General features: G+C 33.9%; 2 protein-coding genes and 1 pseudogene across 4 annotated transcripts; 2 read left to right on the forward strand and 1 right to left on the reverse strand.

Moving 5' to 3' along the window:
- The first annotated feature begins 1,302 nt into the window (after nt 1-1,302).
- On the forward strand, nt 1,303-3,555 carry LOC102619586 (uncharacterized; annotated as a pseudogene).
- Nucleotides 3,556-3,740: 185 nt separating this feature from the next.
- LOC102621653 (uncharacterized) lies at nt 3,741-13,028 on the reverse strand. 3 transcript variants are annotated; one of them, XR_008054765.1, is made up of 17 exons: nt 12,844-13,028; nt 11,779-12,183; nt 11,432-11,657; nt 11,090-11,335; nt 10,873-10,982; nt 10,617-10,715; nt 10,392-10,479; nt 9,275-9,504; nt 8,051-8,235; nt 7,648-7,847; nt 6,594-6,926; nt 6,386-6,487; nt 5,930-6,227; nt 5,179-5,327; nt 4,817-5,101; nt 3,991-4,552; nt 3,741-3,893 (listed from the first exon to the last, which is right to left on the reverse strand). XR_008054765.1 is itself a non-coding variant. In XM_006473298.4 (16 exons), exons 2-16 carry the CDS (start codon nt 12,075-12,077, stop codon nt 4,343-4,345), a joined length of 3,060 nt encoding a protein of 1,019 aa, XP_006473361.2. In that variant the 5' UTR covers nt 12,078-12,183; nt 12,844-13,028; the 3' UTR covers nt 3,952-4,342. The 3 variants fall into 3 exon arrangements, 2 of the variants coding, with proteins under 2 accessions (XP_006473361.2, XP_024951886.2); XM_006473298.4 differs by lacking the exon at nt 3,741-3,893 and having other exon boundaries at nt 3,952-4,552; XM_025096118.2 differs by lacking the exons at nt 3,741-3,893; nt 12,844-13,028 and adding an exon at nt 12,733-12,805 and having other exon boundaries at nt 3,952-4,552.
- Nucleotides 13,029-19,629: 6,601 nt separating this feature from the next.
- On the forward strand, nt 19,630-19,980 carry LOC107176374 (precursor of CEP9-like). Its single transcript, XM_015528789.2, has one exon. The coding sequence runs from the start codon at nt 19,630-19,632 to the stop codon at nt 19,978-19,980; it is 351 nt and encodes a 116-aa protein (XP_015384275.2).
- Nucleotides 19,981-20,770: the final 790 nt, after the last annotated feature.

Genomic DNA, 20,770 nt, shown 5'->3' on the forward strand with positions numbered 1-20,770 from the left:
TAAAGACATATCTAAATAAATTGCGTCTTATTGTAAAGACATGTTTAAATAATTGTGCTTTATAAAAAAAAATATCTTTTCACTTAAAGATATAACTTTTTATAGTGACATTTAACTTGGAGATGTATCATTTCATATGTTAACATTTCGTTTGAAATGGTAATGGTTCAATTTGGACCATTGATTAAAATTAAATCTTGATCCAATGGGCATGAAAGATGATAACCCAAATGAAGGGGCACGAGTATATTTATAAATAGAGATCGTGTTTAAGTCATTTATATATGAAAAATAATGATTCCACACCACTCCTTTCTGATCTCTCTTTTCTAAAACGAGTTTCATCACAAAACACTCATTTTTTGTGCATTAAATATCCAATATATTATTTTCTACATGAACAATATATTGTCTCTTGGTAGGCTTGTAGCATTCAATAATATTTTAGTTTACTTTCATCGATTTATAACACAAGCAAACAAACAAGTGCTTCGTTGTATCTTAGAGACGTATTTGTTTAACTCATGTGCATCACTCAATTGGTGGAGGTAAATAACGTCTTAAGGAAAACAATATTTATAACGTGCTTTGAAGGGCACATTATTTTCTGCAATTTACCTATTACTATTATTTTATTCTTACGTAAAGAGTTATAAACACGTTACTTTACATAATAAAATTCCATCATTATTATTGTAATTCTCTACATTTTTCATTCCCCACAATTACATACACAAACATTTAACGGGTTATAATTCTAGCTATTAATATTGCATCATTAAGACATAAAAAGATGATTTTAAGTGCCCTTCAAGATTTTTACCATTTTCGACCTAATGCAGAGCCTCAGTTCATAGAGTATGAGTTTCTGTTAAATTACCAAAAAATTAAAATAGAAAAAATTATGAGTTTCAAGAATAGAAACAAGTTGGTTGACGGCAATGGCAATGGCATGAGAGGCAGCTGCTCCTTTAAGAGAATGACAGTTTTTGTTGATCTACTTTCTACGCTTGTGTGATTGAAAAGAATAAAGAAATAGATTGTAGGCTGAGAAAAGAAGCCGGAGTGAAAATAAGAAATCTATTAGGGTATATATATATATAAAGTAAAAGAAACTGGGAGACTAGAGCGAGGAGGCCTTAAATGATGTCGTTTTTCACGAGGAATGGCTCTGTTGTATTTAAGGGCTCCTCCTTTTTTAGCTTTTGCTCTGAAAATGAGAGAAATGGGAAGCTGAAAAGGAACCAGCTATAAGATGCCAATGCCATCTTATCTTCCTTTCTTGCCCTGTTTCCTGAAAGAATGGCTGAAACTATTTGTTACTTCAACAAGGTAAGTTGAGCAGCAAGTTTCATTCCAAAATCATTATGAATTAATAACGTCACGTTTTTATTTTGAGGGATGAAAAAAAAATGCACACGTTTGACTTGGACCACTTGCTAGTTACTACAAATATCGAACTGCCCGCTAGTTGTAATATGCATGCTTTGATCTGGTATTTTCAAGCGAGACCATTTCTTTCGCCTTGTTTTTCTCAATATGTAGAAAAGAAAAAAAGGTGAAACCCAGTAATCGTTTCATTTTTATCTGCTTAATTTTGATTTTTATTTTCATGGAGGTTTTATATGGAAGTACAGGTATGTACTACGGCCATTAATAATTCTCTTTTAAAATTTCATGCTGTCAGAATCATGTATATTGTTTCGTCATTGGCATCTTCATTAGAAAATAACATATGGGTAATGTAATATTTGAATTACGATTTACAGGAAGCATTGGTGATAAAGGCTCCTAAGAAATCTCCATTAGTATTGAGGACGATGGTCTTACTTTTTGCCATGGTCTGAGGAGTCTATATTTGCTCAATGTGCTCAAAGCAAACAAGCCCACATACAAAAACCAAACTACTAAACATCAAAGTCATTGACCAGCCATGTCAATCTACCAACATTCAACAATCTGAAATTCCCTTTCTGCATTATCCGAATCCTGTGACATTTAACAGGTAACCCAGGACATGGATTGCATTTTGTTCTCGGTTCTATCACTTCATGTTTCCTCAAAACTGGAAGACTTTTTACTGCAGGGAGGAATGTGCATGTAATCCTGTTCCATATTTTGCCATCTTGTCGATGCAGCGATCAGGGAGTGGATGGTTTGAAACATTGTTAAATAGTCATGTTAACGTAAGCTCAAATGGAGAAATATTTTCAGTTAAGCATAGGAGGATTAATATCTCTTCAATTGTGAGCACAATGGATCGAGTGTATAATCTTGACTGGTTCACCAGTGCATCAAAAAATGAGTGCTCTGCCGCTGTTGGGTTCAAATGGATGATGAATCAGGTGAGTTGCGTACTCATACTGAATTTTGGCTTTATGAACTGAAAGAATGCGTACAAATTACAATTAATTGAACCCGTCATTGCAATCAATTGCTCAACTTACCTGTTATTGATTACAGTTGATCGGAAAAGCAGTTAAAAAATCCTACTTTGGTTATTTTTTTATAATTTGAATTAGCAAATAAATGCTCTTTTGATGTGATCATGAGGTTCCTGTCTTACATGTAGGGAGCTTGGCATCCATGTTGAGGTGTTTATAGAAACAAATCCCTCTCTCTCACATCAAATTTTTCTTGAATTTGGTTGATGCTTTGGCTTTGCATATTATTATAACCTTTTCGGTACTTGTAATCATGGCAAAAGGAATATCTCCCCATTGGGCAGGGGGATGAAGTAGAATTGATAAAGTAAAATATGTCATTTAGTTGGAAATATAAATCACAGTTTGAATTTCTGATAGTCCAGCAACTTCGCTAATCATGATCTTTGTTGATTCAGTTCGAGTCCTCAGAGGGCGGTGTATTTTGCAGGGTCTAATGGAGCATCATAACGATATAGCAGAGTACTTCAAGAAAAAGGGAGTTTCTGCAATATTCCTTTTCAGAAGAAATTTGCTCCGAAGAATGATATCCATTCTTGCAAATTCCTACGATAGAAATGCTAAGCTACTGAATGGAACCCACAAATCTCATGTCCATTCACCAGCAGAGGTTTCTCTCTCAGAATCATTTATCTTTCTCGTGTGCTAATTTCTTTGTAATCGTAGTCTCATACTCAGAAACGCGACTGCAGGCTAAGATTCTGGCAAAATACAAACCAACCATAAATGCCACGCTACTTATACCCGAACTCAAGCAAATTGAGCAGACAACTGCCAAAGCTATCGAATACTTCAAGAGCACTCGCCACATTGTTTTTTACTACGAGGATCTTATCACCAACCGAGCCGTAAGACTGGCATAGTGTTACCACCCCATAATCTGAATATTGTTTTCTTCTATTTTAATTACAAGATTTTTCGGGAATCTATTGTGCAGACACTCAAAGAAGTACAAGAATTTCTGAGGCTAGCATATAGAGAGCTTACAAGTCGTCAGGTTAAGATACACAGCGGGCCATTATCAAAACAAGTTGAGAACTGGGATGATGTCCAGAAAGCATTGAAGGGAACATCATATGAGAGATTCCTGCATTCAGACTATCGGGTGTAATTTTTGTAATCGTTTGAATAAATATGCACGTTTAATACGTTTTAGGGCTTAATATTGATAGCAATTCTTTCTTCAATTTTGGCCTACTTTTCATTTAATTCATCCTCCTTTTGTTTACTTCCTCTTGCAAACGCTTGCGTACCATTCATCTACGCGAAAAGATTCATAATTACAAGCTCAACATGTAAACAAATACGATGAGCAACCTGCCGTTGATGACAATGGAAGGCAAACATGCTCACCATGCAAAAGTTATGTTGACAAATGCCGAAAACACGGTGCTCCCGGAGTGGGCGACGTGTCATGCCCATGTCCACACTACTAGGACTCTGTAGTCACTAGTCAGACATGAATTGCGAGAACGCCAAATCATTCGTGAAAAAATAAACAACTTCGTGAGAATCGACAGGCAAAGTTTAAAACTCAGTAACTCACCAACTCAGGCGTAATAAGGTGGAAGTAAACATGCATACACAGGCGACTCATGAGTCACGACACAGAATAATGCCGCATTTACACGTCATTCAAGGTCGAAGGATGCTTTCCAAACACTCAGAAAATTGATTGGCCTGAAAATGATGCTGGTCCTGCTTGATCTGCAACGATTTGATTTGCCATCGAGGGTAAATATTGAAGAATAGTTAGTTACTTGAACAAGAAAATAAAAGATTGAGACCATTTTCATTTAAACTGCTCCCCCCCACCCCCTCCTCTTTTTCCTCTTCTTTCCTTTTTCATTGCTTTCTAAATGGTATGGACTACATGCATGTTACAAAAAAAAAGTAGATCAGCAAGTAACTGATCTGTTGCTTGCTCCAAGATCAGGTTTGTCTGTTTGTTGAATAACAAAGTGGTCAATAATCTTAACAGTATTAAGGGGGTCCTGGTGTGCAGAGGCTGCCCTCCATTTACTTGGAAATCTTCTGAGGTGGCTCAACTGCTGTGGCTGTTTTAGCTCCCCATCCCAGTCCGGATCGAGCTCCCATTCCTTTGGGACCTGCATGTTAAGTTGGATGAAAAATGTGTAGCAACTAATTTAAGACTCACTAATCCTAGAGCCAGAATACATCAGAAAGAATTTGTTTAGTTAAACAGTTATTTGAACCAGTAGAAGCATCAACCACAGTCCAGATACCCAATTAAAAACTGGGAGTCAAAATCTGATCAAATTTACAATAATTGAAAAGTAAATTGATCACATTTAAACAATCACAATACCAAGAGCTGCAACAAGAAAGTGAAGTGAATTGAACTTTCTTACCTTATCAACAGCAAGAGTGTAAACTTCAAGATCACCATCATGATTGATGTGAAATCGAGTGAATGCCTTGTAATTAGCAATTCTCAGGGAAGAGAATGCTTCATCAAAGTGCAAGTGAAGCCAGTTAACACAGATGTACAAGTAGCTTCCAAGCACTAATGAAACCACGGGTGTTGAGAAGACCCAGAAATAAAGAAAGACAGAAGCATAGTATATGACTGCTCCCCCTCGAGATAGTGACTGCATTCCATTCTTGCAAATATTGCTGCGGGTAACAGCCATTACCTGACAATATTTTATCCCATGAATATACTCAAGGGGAAGAAGAACAAAAATCATGTCTGGAACAGAGAGATTGTTACCTCTGGAATGTCAAATGCAGACATGAGATACTTGATACATGCTGGATAAAGGCCAAATGTCCATTGTTCTATACGGGCTCGAAGGCCAGTAGGATCTGGAAAGTGCTCGCTTTCCACTGATCGGTACCACTGATATAAAGTGTGGTAACCTGAACTAAAATTCATCAGTTATCACCTCAATAAACTCATCAATCAACTGAATTTCAAAAGCATATTCCTGTCAGAATAATACAGATTATTTTATAAGAAATAATCTAACAATTGGATTCTCTAGCTGCTACAATTGCTTCAATTCAGTCCCACCCACATAGTAGTTCTGAATCAATGAAGTGAAATATGGCTGCCTGGAGGACAGGAGGATGGTACTCTTACACCTATCTCCGGGTTAACAAGATAAGTCATCCTTTCCTCTCACAATAATACAGATTATTTTATAACAAAATAGCATTTCATATTAATTCAAATTGTTAAAGTGTGACATAATATAAACTCTTATTTTGTTAAAAATATAATTCTAAAGTTACCCTTAAAAGAAAATATAAAGAAGAATTAAAAATTTTAATACTTCAAAATAAGCAGTTGTCCATTTCTCAGGAGCATAATGCAACCACTATCTTGATCAGACTATCATACACTTCAAGTTACCACATAAAAAGACAATTAACTAAATGATTTAGCTAATATCACAGAAACTGGGATTCACAATCATTCATGGTTACAGAATTATATGATACGAGAATGAAAAACTCACCTGAAGTTGCTAGTAGTTTATGTTGAATGCATGTCTCCACACCCAGTTCCAAAAGCAACATAAGAATAAGGGCTGCTGCTAGATGCGCAGAAACATGTAGCACTCCAATCATTGCCCGTTTCTTCCGAGATAATTTGGAAGGAACAAATGTAATTGCTACAATTAGCAACAGCAGAGCACCTGCAAAGGATACATAAGAGTGTTCCAGCACATACATAAATGCATTCCACACTGTGCCAAAGAAACTCCTCAAGTGACCAGAAAATGAATCTTCTCGCAGAATGTGGTTGAGCTCACACTAGAAATAAGGGGAGAAAATTCAGTCAAATCTCTAACATTGAAAGCTACCAAAATTCAGTCAAATCTCTAACATTGAGAGCTACCAGAGTCCTAAAATACCTAATGAAAAACTAATAAGCAAATATCTGAATCATTCAGATCTGAACAGAAACTTACTTGTGGAAACATAGAAAAGACCAACACAAAGTATACAATGCCACCAATGAAATCAAATTGCCAGTTCTTCTTTCGGAACTTCAAAATGTTCCCCAATGCTATCTATGTCAAGACAAAAACACGCAATAGCAACCCAAAAAATAAATAGATAAATAAAGGAAAATCAAGCCAGAGCAGTACAGAATATGCATAAATTCCAAACATTTACCCTGCTTGAATCTTCAAATGAAGGATAAGCAGCCTTGCTTTCATATGTAGTTCCATAAAATTTTCTAAAGTTACTGAAGACATGGGTGGGATGTAAAAATGCCCCACCACAGCCATTAACAAGTAGATGTTGTACATAAACAGGCCCATCTGATGGAACATATGAATGACGCATGTAATGATGCATGTCCCCTGCAATTCGTAGCTTACACCTTCCTTTCAGATAATCACATATCAAGTGCTTGACATTCTTTCCAGAAACATTATTAAAGTACCAATCAAGAAGCCAATTTGGTTCATGTGTCATGATGATAACAGAGTCACGCTCTCCAACCTAAAAGAATAAATAATGACATGAATTATCTCCAGACAGGATCAAAGATAAGCAGAAAAAAGAGAGCCTAAGGAAAAGCAAAAAGAAAGCTAATAAAATTCTCACAAACTAGAGATAAACAAATTGAAAGGTGAAATATCCGAACCAAAAGCTAATAAAATTCTCACAAACTAGAGATAAACGAACTGAAAGGTGAAATATCTGAACCAAAAGCTTAAGATGAGAAAAACATTTCATGGATTGTCACTAACAGGATAGCCTGACTGATTAGATATCTTGTCGATGGGCAAGAAGTCAAGATATCAGTCTGTCTAGAACGCCCTAAGTCTACCTTTTCCTTTCCTATTAGGAATGGAAAAGATCTATTCTTCTGATTTTCTTATGTTGAATCTCATACAAACAATGACCCTATATTAAGCAGTAAAGGCTGTACACAACCCCTCATCCCCTTACTTGCCTTCATGAAAAGGAAAGGCTAAGTGAGACTGCTTCCTCCCCCCCCCCCCCCCCCCCCCCCACCCAACACACACAAAACAACCAAAACCACAACAACATTGGAGGAATTAAGATTAATTTGTATGTCTGCAGGGGAAAAAGGAGGGAGATGGGGTGGTTGGGTTGCATGGTAGAATCTATAGATCATTGGGGACCTAAATCTATTTAGTGAGCTAGTGTGTGGAATATATCTTAAAACAGCGAGGAACAGAATGTAGAAAATTACCTGTTCCTTTACTAGTTCAGCAAAGAATTTGAACTGGTACACATCAATATCACAGTGAAGTGCTAGATCAAGACCAAATACCCACCATCCTTTGGGGAGTTGCAAAGCAAAATAACTCTTCTTCTGAGGCATAAACCACCCACCCAACCAGCTCTTATGGCATATGAACCTCATGAAAGTATTTAGTCCATCAAACCAGTCTGTCATTTGAAAAGAATAACCATTAAACCAGCTTAAAATAGTAAATCGCAAGGAATGTAGAACATAATATTATGATCAGAAACCAGGAAAGTAAACACATTTACTAGTTGAAGTAATCAGATCATTAAAGCATGAGACGTAAAGACAAGAACAACATAAGTCTAAGATTTAGAAGCAGCTCAGGCAAAAACTTAAAACTAACCATGATTTCCAGGGATAATATAACACTGAGGCCCATCATATTGCTTCAGTTCAGGAACCCCACTGGGTACCTCAGGCTTGTTTACAGCGACATGATCTTTTTTATACCATGGCGGGGGCTGAAGAGCATATTCAAAGGGACGGAAGAGGCGTCTTTCATACGTAAATGCTGATGGATTAGGGTACCTACAATGAATCCACACAAACCGTAAACAGTACATAAAAATACACACATAAGTTATTTTAAAAAAGAAGATTCAAAAGGCATATTATTTCCTTCAATGTTAAAAAACATATGCAATTAGACTATGGATACTTTTATTGAATAGTGTGCTCCGAAAAGAACAGCCATATAAGCATCCCAGAAGCACAAATGCTGCAGATAAAAGTCATATAAATATCACATATGTACATATGCAAGAACAAAAATTCCACTGCAGCTTCACTAAGCTTTAACACCAAGGTGTCAACACCATGCTAACAGAGTACTAATATGATCAGTTCAGAAAACAATGCTGGTACAAAGTAGCACCCACAAAGGCTGATGGAAAACCAATAACCAGTATCTAGCAGTTTGATAATGCCAAAATAGGAGAAGTTGACATGATAAGGCAATGGTGACTGAACAGCAAAGCTAGGAGTTTTTTGGTGGAGGCAGCTCTGACAGCACTTACAATGGGAAGCAGCAAGAATGTGGAGATTCAGAAAAGACAATTGTAGCAATGAGTATGCTAGCATGCCAAACTCGAAACCAGGATGGAAATCCAGAATTTTGCTCTAAGTTAGGATTATTCAAATCAAGGATATTTCCTTTTAAAACTAAATTATACAGCAGAACTATCATTACGGAGTTCGATTTTGTAATTATCCTTAATCCAATGTCTAAATGAGTAACTAAAATATCAGACTAAAAGCAACTCAAACAGTTACTCTTAATAACGATTACCATTACACATCCAATCTATTATATCCCAAAAAACTCAGCTATTTCAATAAAAATATAATCAGCCTTTTTCGCATTGAGCAATGTCATCTTTCTAAACATCTCTACCCACTGGCAAAACTCTTTATATTGATAATCTAGTAGAGCGAGCAATTATTTGATCATTCCCTGCTATCAAAATAGAATCAACATATAGCTACACTAGTAAGCCAATAAGAGTAGTTAATTTTGGTATCATCACACTATATTATAAATCATGTATAAGAAATTTAGCCAACTTACGCAAGATCCCCTCCAATAAGTAATACATCTCCACGTGGCAGGGTGAAAACAGAATCATCTCTTGTAACCCGAATATGAGGCTGTGCAAGTAGTCGTGCCACAGAGTATGATGAGTTTCCACCATCACCAGTATCAGCCATGAAGTCAAACCATAGATCTTCTTTTTCACTAAGGTGATCATATAATAAATCTCCATGCTGTGCACCTTCTTGATCCTTGTTCATTGCTGCCTGATGATAGCAAAATGGGAGGGAAGAAGGTGTCATAAAATCCTTTTAAAGATTAGAATAGATTTTGGGAACGTGACACCAAGACCATCAACATTTCATGCATGTGTTAAATGGACCATCATGTGCATAACAAGTAACAGACAGAGCCCCTTCCGTTAATTCTGAATTTAAAAGGAAATCCTAGATTCAGGGTTTAGGGTAACTGATTTTGCTCATGTAGGTCCATTTGACACATTCATCAAATTTCAGGGGTTGTAGGTGTCATTTGCCCCTAGATTTTTATTTTTTGAAATGCAAAATTTGAAGATACAGAACTATCCCATGATACAAACCCATTAATTATCTCATATACATTAACCAGAAAAGAAAATTAGATTTTCTTGTTTTCTTCTAGGTGCATAAAAGAAGTAATTGAGAAGAAATTTAACATAGATATATAGTTAAATACAAAAACACATAATCTTTTACTCTATTCCTCAAGCTCCAGATGACTCCTATCTAAGAGCCTATTCACCTTACAAAGCATATTACCAGAATGGGTATGATTATATCTAGCCAAAAATAGAGACAGGAAGTCTGAACTGCTGTAAACCAGAAACATAAAAATGACAATACACAGATATTACATACTACATATGGATCTTCTTACAATGGTTTTAAACCCTACGCAGGTAAAGTTCTTTTTTGCCTGGAAATACAGAGGACCAAACCTGGAATCTAGCTAGATTACCCCTAGCCAATTAAGCAACAACTAAGCCAGTAAGAGAAGATATTTCAGAAGGAAACATCATTTTGTTCAGCAACTAGCCCAAAAAGTCTACAATTTTTTTGTAGAATATTGTGAGAAAGGAGTGAGATGTATGTATAACATCAAAAAGTAACAATACCTGCATCATGCGCATGTCAAACCGACCAACAAATACAGTCACTGATACCAGGAGGTCAAAAACTGTCTTGAACAAATCAGCAGATGTTCTGCAATAAAGAGGCACTAGCAATGTGAGTATGAGTATTAAAATTCCATTTAAGATGTTCATGCCCCATCCCAATCGAAGAAAAATAAAAAATGAAGGCATGAAAGCTAAATGAGACAAAGAAACAATGACATATACCCTGAATACCAAGGAACCATATCCAAGAACTCAGGCTTAAGTTGCTTTTTCTTCATCTTTTCATATTCTTCAACAGACAAAGGGTGAGTAAGAGCCCACCTGATGATAGTCAGAGATCAACATAATAAGAAGCAAACCAGACGTGCATTATCAAAACAAAATGTAATCGTGCATAATATTCTTACATGTACATCAAATCAACATACAACAAAAATATTTTATTTGTCATAATTTCAAGCAAAGCGTTAAAACTAACCCTGTCGACCTCTCCACTACGTAATTGGCAATGTAAAGGCCAATAAATGTCGCCCACAAAGAGTATATAGGAGAGATTTCATCTGATGAACCACCATTGTCATTGCCTAACTGCAAAGAAGAAAAAGATTCTAACACTATTAAAATTATAAACAACATAAGGCACTTCATTTACAGGAAAAACCAGATTGGACAAAATAAATGGCTTCCAATTGTACCTCTCCATATATAACCCACTTGGACAAAAGTGGATAATCACTTGCAGACCCAACAGGAGCAAACCATGATGAGCAGACTTGGTCTTTCAACTCATTCATACGGAGAAACTTCGCAAGCCATGTATTCCTCTCTTCTTTCTTCCATAAAGAAAACCAACTAGAATTTCTACGTTCAAGTGGTCTGTGTCTCAAAACAGCACGATTACCGCAATGACTATAGAATACACAGCAGAATACACTGATAACCTACAGATAAACCACCAAAAAAGTTCAAAAAAAAAAAGTATCACAAAAAAGGAGGTAAATATTTTTAATTTACTATATGAGGCCAAACATGCTTACGACACAATTTTGGATAATCGTCAAGATCTCTGGTCTCTTTCCAGCTACACGGGAGACAAGACCAACATACCAAAGGCCAAGAAATATAATGTGAAAAACAAGAAGAAACAGAACAGAAGCGAGAAATATTGTCAAAAACAAAGACAAATTCATCCTCAGATCTACTCCCATTGACTGAAAACTAGGAAGATGATACACAGCTGCAACTAAAATCCAAGCTATATACCTGCAAAAAGAAAGCTCCAAATCATCCTAATGTCCGTAAGGACTATGTTAACAGAAATATAACTTATGCAGATTTGTGCAAACTACAAAATGAAAAATAGGTTTCAGCGTAAATAACTTACCATCTACTAAAATTTGAATAACTCGGTGTAATGGTCTTCCCTATAAATGGAGACGAAAAGAAATAGAAAAAGCCAAGCAAACAAGCATACATAGACCACCATTTGATATTATTATCCAACTTTTCTATGAGAGTATGCATGTTGTCAGAGGAGATAAAGAACAAACAACCCACAATCACGGCAATTATAGCATGACGCGAGTGTTCGTGTGGATAAGGATGTGTGTGGGTTAGAATTGTCCTGACCCTCTCCATCCGGAGAGTATCTAATAAACCAGCAGAATGCTTATCAGAACCCATTAAGCAGCGACTGCACTAATTCATGTTAATCACAGAATTCAAGTTCTTGCAGCTCAACAAAAATTTCGTGTGAACCAAAACTCTGGTACAGACCACCTCCGCCGCACTGCCAAGTTCAATGAAACCAATGTCATTAAAAGAAATGCTAATATATTCAAGTTGATTAATCATATTAATCGAAGGCATGGACAAACTGGTGAAAGATCATCACATATTTTTACCAAACTTACCGATACCCTAGTTCAATATTTCTTTCAACTTTCAAGAAAGCAAACCTTAGCATTTAAGTAACTGCAGATCATTTTTTTTTTATTTGATTGACTACTACAAAATCAATGAAAATGAAGTCAGACCTTATTAATTTTGAAGTAAATAAGTCCAGAGAATCTATGTTAATATTATGATTTTACACGCATGCGCAAAGCAAAATACTTTTGGCGCACATCAGTTAAAGCACAGAAAAATGTTTCACTAAAATCAAAAGTTATAAAGCAGTAGTCATTCCAGTCTCCAAAACATTTTCTCAGCAAACTAACAGACATTAGGGTTCCCTTAAAAAAAGAAAATGTATCAAATCCATAGCAGAAACCGCCACAAGCATAAATAATAATAATAATAATAACAACAAAAAGCACAGCAGTTCTTATGAACAAACCTTTGCAAAATTAATCAAATTTAAAAATCAATTGAAGGAAAACATAATACAATTAGCAGTTAGAGAAATTTAATAATGCACACAGGCAGGTAAATTGGAAGGAGAAAGTACCTGGAAGAAGAGAGAGAAAGGGAAAGCGTGCATGTGGATGAAAGGATAAATAATTAATAAAAATGAAAAAGAGTTGCGTCAAGTTATCTTAAAACGACAGGGAAATGGCATCTGAGAATGTTTGCGAAGAACTAAACAATGGCATATTCTCTTCACTACACATAACTAGTTTTTTTTTTTTTTTTTTCCTTTGCAGAGGTTACGCGTTGCTCAATTTTGACTTTTCCTTGTCACGGAAAAAAGAAAAAAAAAATCCAGAAATTAAAATTAAAATTAAAATTGGTTACTGGACTTCACTGTTTTGGCTCATAAAGGGATGTTTTTTGAACCCACGTTTTTCAGATTGTTGACCGTTGGATTGAGACTTGGGTTAATGCACTTATAATGGGCCTGAGCCTGAATGTGACACCGGCCACGTGCTTGTTCAATCAAAGAATGAATCGCGTTGGTTGTTCCTTTCCTTTCCTTCTCTTTTCTTTTCTTTTAATTAAATTTATTTAGTTGTTTGCTGAAATATCCGTGAAGTTACGAAAATCAATTGGAAAATGTAGAAGGGAAGGCATGTACTCTGTACGATAAATTGATGGTTTTCATGATGCAATTATTTCATACAACTTTTTTTTTGAAAACTCAAACTAAACATTTTAAAGGTTAATTTCTTAAAGAATCCTGCCAACAAATCAACAAGATAAACATGGTCACGACTCACGATTATCATCACGCTATAGCACTTGATATGAAAAATATTGCATAGTAAAAGAATTTGGTCATCTTTGGATGTGCTTAAATGTCCATCACTTTTAAATGGTTACTTTTAAAGAGATGTAAACCTCCCATTGATATTGTAGTTGAAATACTATAAATAATTTATTTCATAAATTTTAACAAAAATAGTATTTAATAAATTTTTTAAAAGATGCTTATTTTGTAAGTTTCTTAATTTTAATAGCTACTTTTAAAGTAGATTAGGAATTGCTTTTTCTATGTGCTTTTAAAACACATTGGGGGTTGTTTTTGGTAATCAGCTTTTAAAGCAGATTGAGAGTTGTTTTCTATAAGTAGTTTATTAAATAAGTCATCACACCTCTCTAAAGTTTAAATTATAATTTTAATATTTTAATAAAAAGATAATGATGTCTTACTTTTTGATAAATCATAATATACAAATAAAATACAATTAAAACTTATATTTATTTTAGTTATTCTATAGTAAAATAATACTTTCGTAATAAAATTAACCAGACATATATTGTATTTTACTTTTCAAACTCACAACAATTAGAACAATATAATTTATCAAATACCAAGTTATTTTTTCAATCAGCAGATAAATTTTATTTCATTTGCATAGTGGAAGTAGCTTCTTTTACTAGTCATCGCAATTTCAAATTGGCTTTATACTTTATTTTTAAAGCAACTATTAAAATGGAGAAACTTATGAAATAATATTGTTTTGTAAAATTTACCAAACACAAGTTTCATCAGAGCTAATGAAATAAAATATTTATGTTTTATTAAACAAATCGTCGTTTAAATAAATAAAGTGGTCATTTCTATATTTATTTACAAAAGAGAGGAAATTTTTAGATTTTTTTCCCTCTTACATAAAAACATGGTCATGCTTTTTAGGCTTATTTACAGTTTGATCCCACGAGGGTTTGAGCATATGACAGGCAGAAAATTTGTTTGCCTATAATATCTCTTTCGCCCCCTCAAATTAATTGTGAGTTATTTTTAAGATTTTTATCACGTGGCTTGCTTAGATAAATAAATAGACTAACTCCTATTGATTACTTAGCTTTTTTTTACCACTTTCATAATGGAAGTGATCAAATTTCTTAATTTCACTTATTTGATGAAAGAAAGTATAAAATCTCTTGAGTTATGAAAAATTACTATTAAGAAAAAAAAAGTCCCTAGCCTAGTTAAATCTATACTTGTAATAACGATTTATTTTTCATCACAAGACAAAGGTTATAAAATAGAATAATTTAGTAGACATAGTGAATACTTGAAGCTTGAACAATAACTATAATTGAAGGCATAATTCTTTAATCTAATTATTTATTTTTCATCACAAGAGAAAGGTTATAAAGTAGAATAAGTTAGTGGACATCTTATGTCACTTAAAACATGTAGCGAATACTTCAAGCTTGAACAATAACTATAATTGAAGGCACAATTCTTTAATTTAATTATTTTACATTATAACTTATTATTAAAAGAACAATGATATTTTCATCCAATCACATTTTTTTTTAATTTTTAATCTACATACTTTAGGATTTGTAATGTAGACTAGACTCTAATAGCCACATGATTAGATGGCCTTAGAGTATGAAATCACTTGTCTAGCTTATATTAGGGTAAAAGCTCACATATATTATTATCGCACTGTTCTGAATTTGATCATCTGCACCGTTTCTCTTACTTCAAACTCCTTAACACACCCACTCATTGTATTGTTTGTTTTCTCCGCAAACTCTTTGAACATTTCAACAAGTCATTGATTTATTTGTAATCTATTTGTGATTCTTCTTCAATCGTCATTTATCAATTATTCTGTTGAAATAATATTTGACCCCCCATCTTTAGAGATTCGTTATTCTCTCTCTTTTTTTTGAAAAAAATCAATTATTTTAAATTAAAATATAAATACATTTACTTTAAATCAACAATTAGCATTATAAGATTTTATCACCTTGGAAATTTGTTTATGTGGAGGGTTGATAAATAAGACTGTAAAATAAAACTAAAAAAAGTAAGACTTCATTTTGTGTTAGGAGAAAGAAAACTAAAAATAAAAAATAAAAAACCAATAAAGTTCTTATAACACTCCTTTTAAAATTTAATTCCTAAAATACATATAGTTTAATTTATAAAATATAAATCCATATATAAAAATTAACCATCTTTCTATAAAATTTGTTATCCTAAAAAATGTATATTTAAAAAAAATTTATCTATAAAGCACATACAGAGCTTAAAATAAAAAATTATTTGTTTATTATATCATTTCTATTTTCATAATTTTAAATTCCTATAATTTTCTCAAAAATTATATTTATTAAAACATGAGTTTAAATAAAAAAATTGAAATAGATTGAGTGTAAAATATTTGTTCAAAGAATAATTTATTTAAGTGTTTAATTGAATTTTCATTTTAAAAAATAAGAAATGATTTATTTTTTTAATAAAAGAAATGAATTAAATTAAATTTGATTGTTTAAATAACTTTAATTAAAAAGAAGATTTATGAGGAATTTTGGGGGAATTCAAAAGGCCTCCTTGGAGACCTAGTATGAGGGGTTGTTGGGCTTAGCCCATCCAACCTTTAACTGAACTTTGAAGCACCCTGGTGCCCTTGTCCATGTCCCATGTGCATCCTTCAGCCTGCTAAAATAATATTTTCAGTTTTCAATTTTCCAACCAAGTCTCTCGCAATGACCAATAGGCATTTAGTACAGTGGAAGAATCTTTACACTTACAATGTTAAGAGTAAGAGTTCGATCTTTTATAAAAGTATTATAAGGGTTAGTTTCAGTCTTCCTTCAATTATCAAATAATTGAGTGGAGCCCGTCTATTTCTCACGAAATGTGAGTGAAGTGGACATACGAAGGTCTCAGTTGTATAATCTATTTGTAAATATTAATTATATTTGATATAATGTCAGTAACAGTCCTAAATATTAATTGTATCTGATGTAATATCAGTAACAGTTCTGTATAATAGTATTAAAAAATAAAATAAAAAAGTCTCTCCGGCAATGATGATCTACCCACTAAGGAAGGTAAAGAAACGTGCTCAAAGTGGCAAACCTCCAGCCCCTACTTCACAAAGATTCCAGACCTAGCTAGATACTCTGCACTAATTATCAACTTTCTCTGTTGTGGCTTCAACTATTAGATATTTAAGTGGGCTCTTTCACTTGGGTTCAATAATTCTGCAAGTGGATTCCTTTCAATTTGATGGCGCCGTTCACCATATGTATGTGTAATTTATTCTAGTGGTGAGAAGAAGGTAGCTTCCGCAACTTGAGGAGCCAACGGGGCACCATTATAACTTCTTCATTTTCAAGATCTGATGGTAGTGGAAGTTTGACGCTTAAGTTCTAACGAGGACATAATTAAATTTATTTTAATTTGACTTATAATTTCCTTGTCTAGATTTATACAAAATAGTGGGACCTTCGCGGACTTCCGTGGGGTTCGAAAGTTTGTGGTCCTTTCTTTTAGTGGTAAAAGTTCTGAAAACATAGTGCCGCACTTGGTCAAGATCGCTAGTACTTCTACTAATAATACATCAATATCTCCCATCACCATTTAATTTGTTCGACATGTAATCTCTTCCTTAATTTCTTTTTTTATTTACTAAAGTTGATTTGATCATGGTTTTAGAATGATGCTTGCTCTATTTGGGGAATTTTCTTGATGGTCCTTGTAAGTTTTTGGTATGGTTAGACCGCTAACATGTGTTAAAAAAATTAATGAATATTATTCATGTGTGATCGACCAGAGAATCTTGGATACTTTTAGTGCATATTCATGCTTTATCAAAAATCAAGAGTTTGAAGTTGAAGATCAATTGGGATTTCTTTATGTATTTTTTTTTTCCAAATTCAATTAATCACAAAGAAAGTAGGTAAAGAATAATGAGTGTCCCTCTATTTGGAAGTGTTGGGAAAGAAACCATACAAGCAGTTCCAAATTAAGTGGAAACAAACTATTTTTCCTTTTTGTGTGATTGAAATGGGATGTGTCTACAAATTAATAAGTTTAAAACAAATTCACATAATCCAAAGTAATAAAACTAACCACAAGATATACATATTTTTTACGTAAAAAACTCAAATTAGAGGGATTGTAGTCCAATGATCTTCCACTATATAATAATGAGATTATAATACAAATTCTTCTATAAATAACACTAGAGGTTAACAACATTAAAAATCCCGACAATCATAACTTACAGTAACAACCTAATATATGTTTCTCTAACACACAAATATCTCAAATAACAGCCAACAAGAGAATAAAACAAAAATCAAGACTAGTAAAAATGCAGAAGGCGTGCTAGGAATTTACCCTCCAAATTTAGAAGAAAATAGAGTTAAAAAACACTTTTCAATTGTCCAATCAAAAATTGAAATCCTTTCCCCCAAATCATAATAATTAGCCATTGTATTTTTTTTCTTGTCTCATTGCGTTTTTCTCATATTGCTGCTGCTTCCACTTATTTGCCCTATATATTATATTTTCTATTTGCTAATTTGACTTAGTCCCACAATATTTTTTTAATTGCTTAAACACCTAAATTAATAAAATTTTGGACTTGGGTCACCCAAATGAGATGGAGCCAACAGGAAGGTAGCTCCTCTATATTCTCATCTGTTGGGATTTGGTGATGAGTTGGAACTTTTGATTCTGGCCAACTTAAGTGCTCAACTAAAGTTCCTGGTATAAGTATTAGTGTATTACAATCTGAATTTTATTTCACATGGAAGAAGATTTTCCAGGCACGATCGCAGCCCCACAAAATCCTCACAGGATTCTGATCATGATAACCAACAGATTTTTCTCGGGAAAAAATGCAGTCACTAGACAAGCAACTATATATATGGTTAAGTTATCTCTAGCAGCTGGCAACCACATCAACATTGACATTGATCTCAAAATAAAAAGTAAAAGGTAAAAAATATGACTTGAAGATTTGGAACTGGAATATTCCAAGTTTCCAACCACCTAATGTTAGCTAAGAATTCAAAGACAGTATGCACGATTCATTTGAAAAATACCAACATGTTTCAGGGGAAACAAATTATGACTTAAGAGCAAGCTTAAAAGCTTGAAGGAGATTAGATCCATGATTTCCAAGAAAAATGACATTTTAATTCCAACAACTTTTACGGATTGCTGTTAAAATTTTTCATCATCTTCTTCCCATGCTTTGTTATCGGTTCATTCTTTGGCGTTAGGGATATATATGCCAACTCTTGTGTGCTTTTTTGGCTATTTTTGCAATTATTAGGGTTTTTCATTTGTAATTTCTGAGACGGCGCATTTTCTTTCCTTTTTTTTTAAAAAAAAAATTAACATAAGTGAAAATTAGTAAATATTTTTTTCCAATCCATTTGAAGAACAAGCCCATCATGTCGTATCGTCCAAGAGTTTTATCAGACGAGCCAATTTGCTCCCACACAATTAAACTGGCCGACTTAAATTGTGGAATCCAGCGATCAGTGAAATGATAAATGTTAGATAGCTGTTTAACTGGGAATAACTTCCATATAGATGTATAAAGTAAGCGCAGATGCATGTACTTTCACCACGTTAGCACTAAAAAGATAATGCAAAACAGTCTTCTCCAGTCTCCAACCTCCATTTAAACTCTTGAGTGCAAATTTAAGAACCAAACATTAAGTCAAATATTGAAATTCTACCGGAAAAGTCCTTTTCGCCACTTGCGTGTCTAAATTTTACCGAGGATAGTTGCATGGGACATGCAAAAATAGAAAATTGTATACCCTCAACCAATAAAAGAATATACCGATCACACACTCTTCAGACAGAAAAAGAATCTAAGGGAACATAATCATGTCACCTGCTTGAAAATTTCTTAGCTCCACAACTCCATCACTGGCTATTAAACTCTATAAATACCCAAGGTGTCAACTGAGTTAAAGCATACCTGGCTCTCCCTCATTAATTAGCTAAATAATTGAATCTTCTTTTCTTCAGCTAAGAAAGAGCTATCTAGCTAGCATTTATTGCCCATAATCTCTCACTATGGCCAATGATAATTATTTTAAGCTCACTTTCAGTGCTGCCTTTCTTTTTGCATTGATTTTTTCACATGGAATCATCTCCACCGAGCAAAGGCTGCTAAAAGATTGTGGAGATGATGGTGATGTGCGCCGCAACCTTTTGGGAAATGCTGTATCGGGTGCTGGTAAAAGCCCTGGTGTTGGCAACGTTTCAGCACAGGATGATTTCCGTCCGTTGACACCAGGTCACAGTCACAGCCCCGGTATTCCCAGACTTTCAGGGGATAGTGACGACTTCCGTCCCACCACTCCAGGCCACAGTCCCGGTGCCGGCCACTCTAGTGGACCCGCCAGCGTTGGTCTTCCTAATTAATATATATATATTCTTAATTATTATGCATGGATGTATTGTGAAATAACTAATATTAGTAAGCATTTGGTAATTCGCCGTATGTAATAATTGTAATGTAAGGGTTCTATCCGGCCGACAGCCCTCTATTGTAGGGTTTCTTTTATCTTCCATGTATTGTGTATTTTTAAATCATTTCATATCATGAATAAATTATTCCATATCGTGTATTTCTAAAAATACACGATAAGTTTATATGTATATATCACGTGTTATACATACCTTCGATTTTATTTTATCTAGTAATTTTGTAGTGTAGTTTTAATAACTTGATACATACCTCAAGGAAAGTGATCTTAGTGTGTTTGTGTGTTTATATATATATATATATATATATATATATATATATGCGTGCGTGTGTGTGTGTATAAAATGTTATATACATAAGTTTACACCTTGTGCCAAGAAAAGGACCATGGCCTTTTGATTTTGGTTCCAATTTTCCTGTGATTCCTATAATTTCCAAATAAAAACAGGACTCTGGCAACGTTACATTAGTTGTAATGTACCACAACTTAAAAATAATTTCTTTGTACCTCTAATGGGTTTCCACTCAAATAATTTAGAGATAGCGTAAAACTAATTTTAGATCAATTGTAAGTTACTGTTAATGTAACTTAGTAGCTGCCAAAAAAATAGAGATCTTCAGGATTTTTCACTTCCATATTAAGTTTCAACGATTTCAGTCCTTGAATCAATTTGTACAAATACAAAAAATGATTCGATCTTGATAACCATTTGAAAATTTCAGCGA

Source organism: Citrus sinensis, chromosome 5 (assembly GCF_022201045.2).
Source record: "Citrus sinensis cultivar Valencia sweet orange chromosome 5, DVS_A1.0, whole genome shotgun sequence".
NCBI classification, from domain to species: Eukaryota; Viridiplantae; Streptophyta; class Magnoliopsida; order Sapindales; family Rutaceae; genus Citrus; species Citrus sinensis.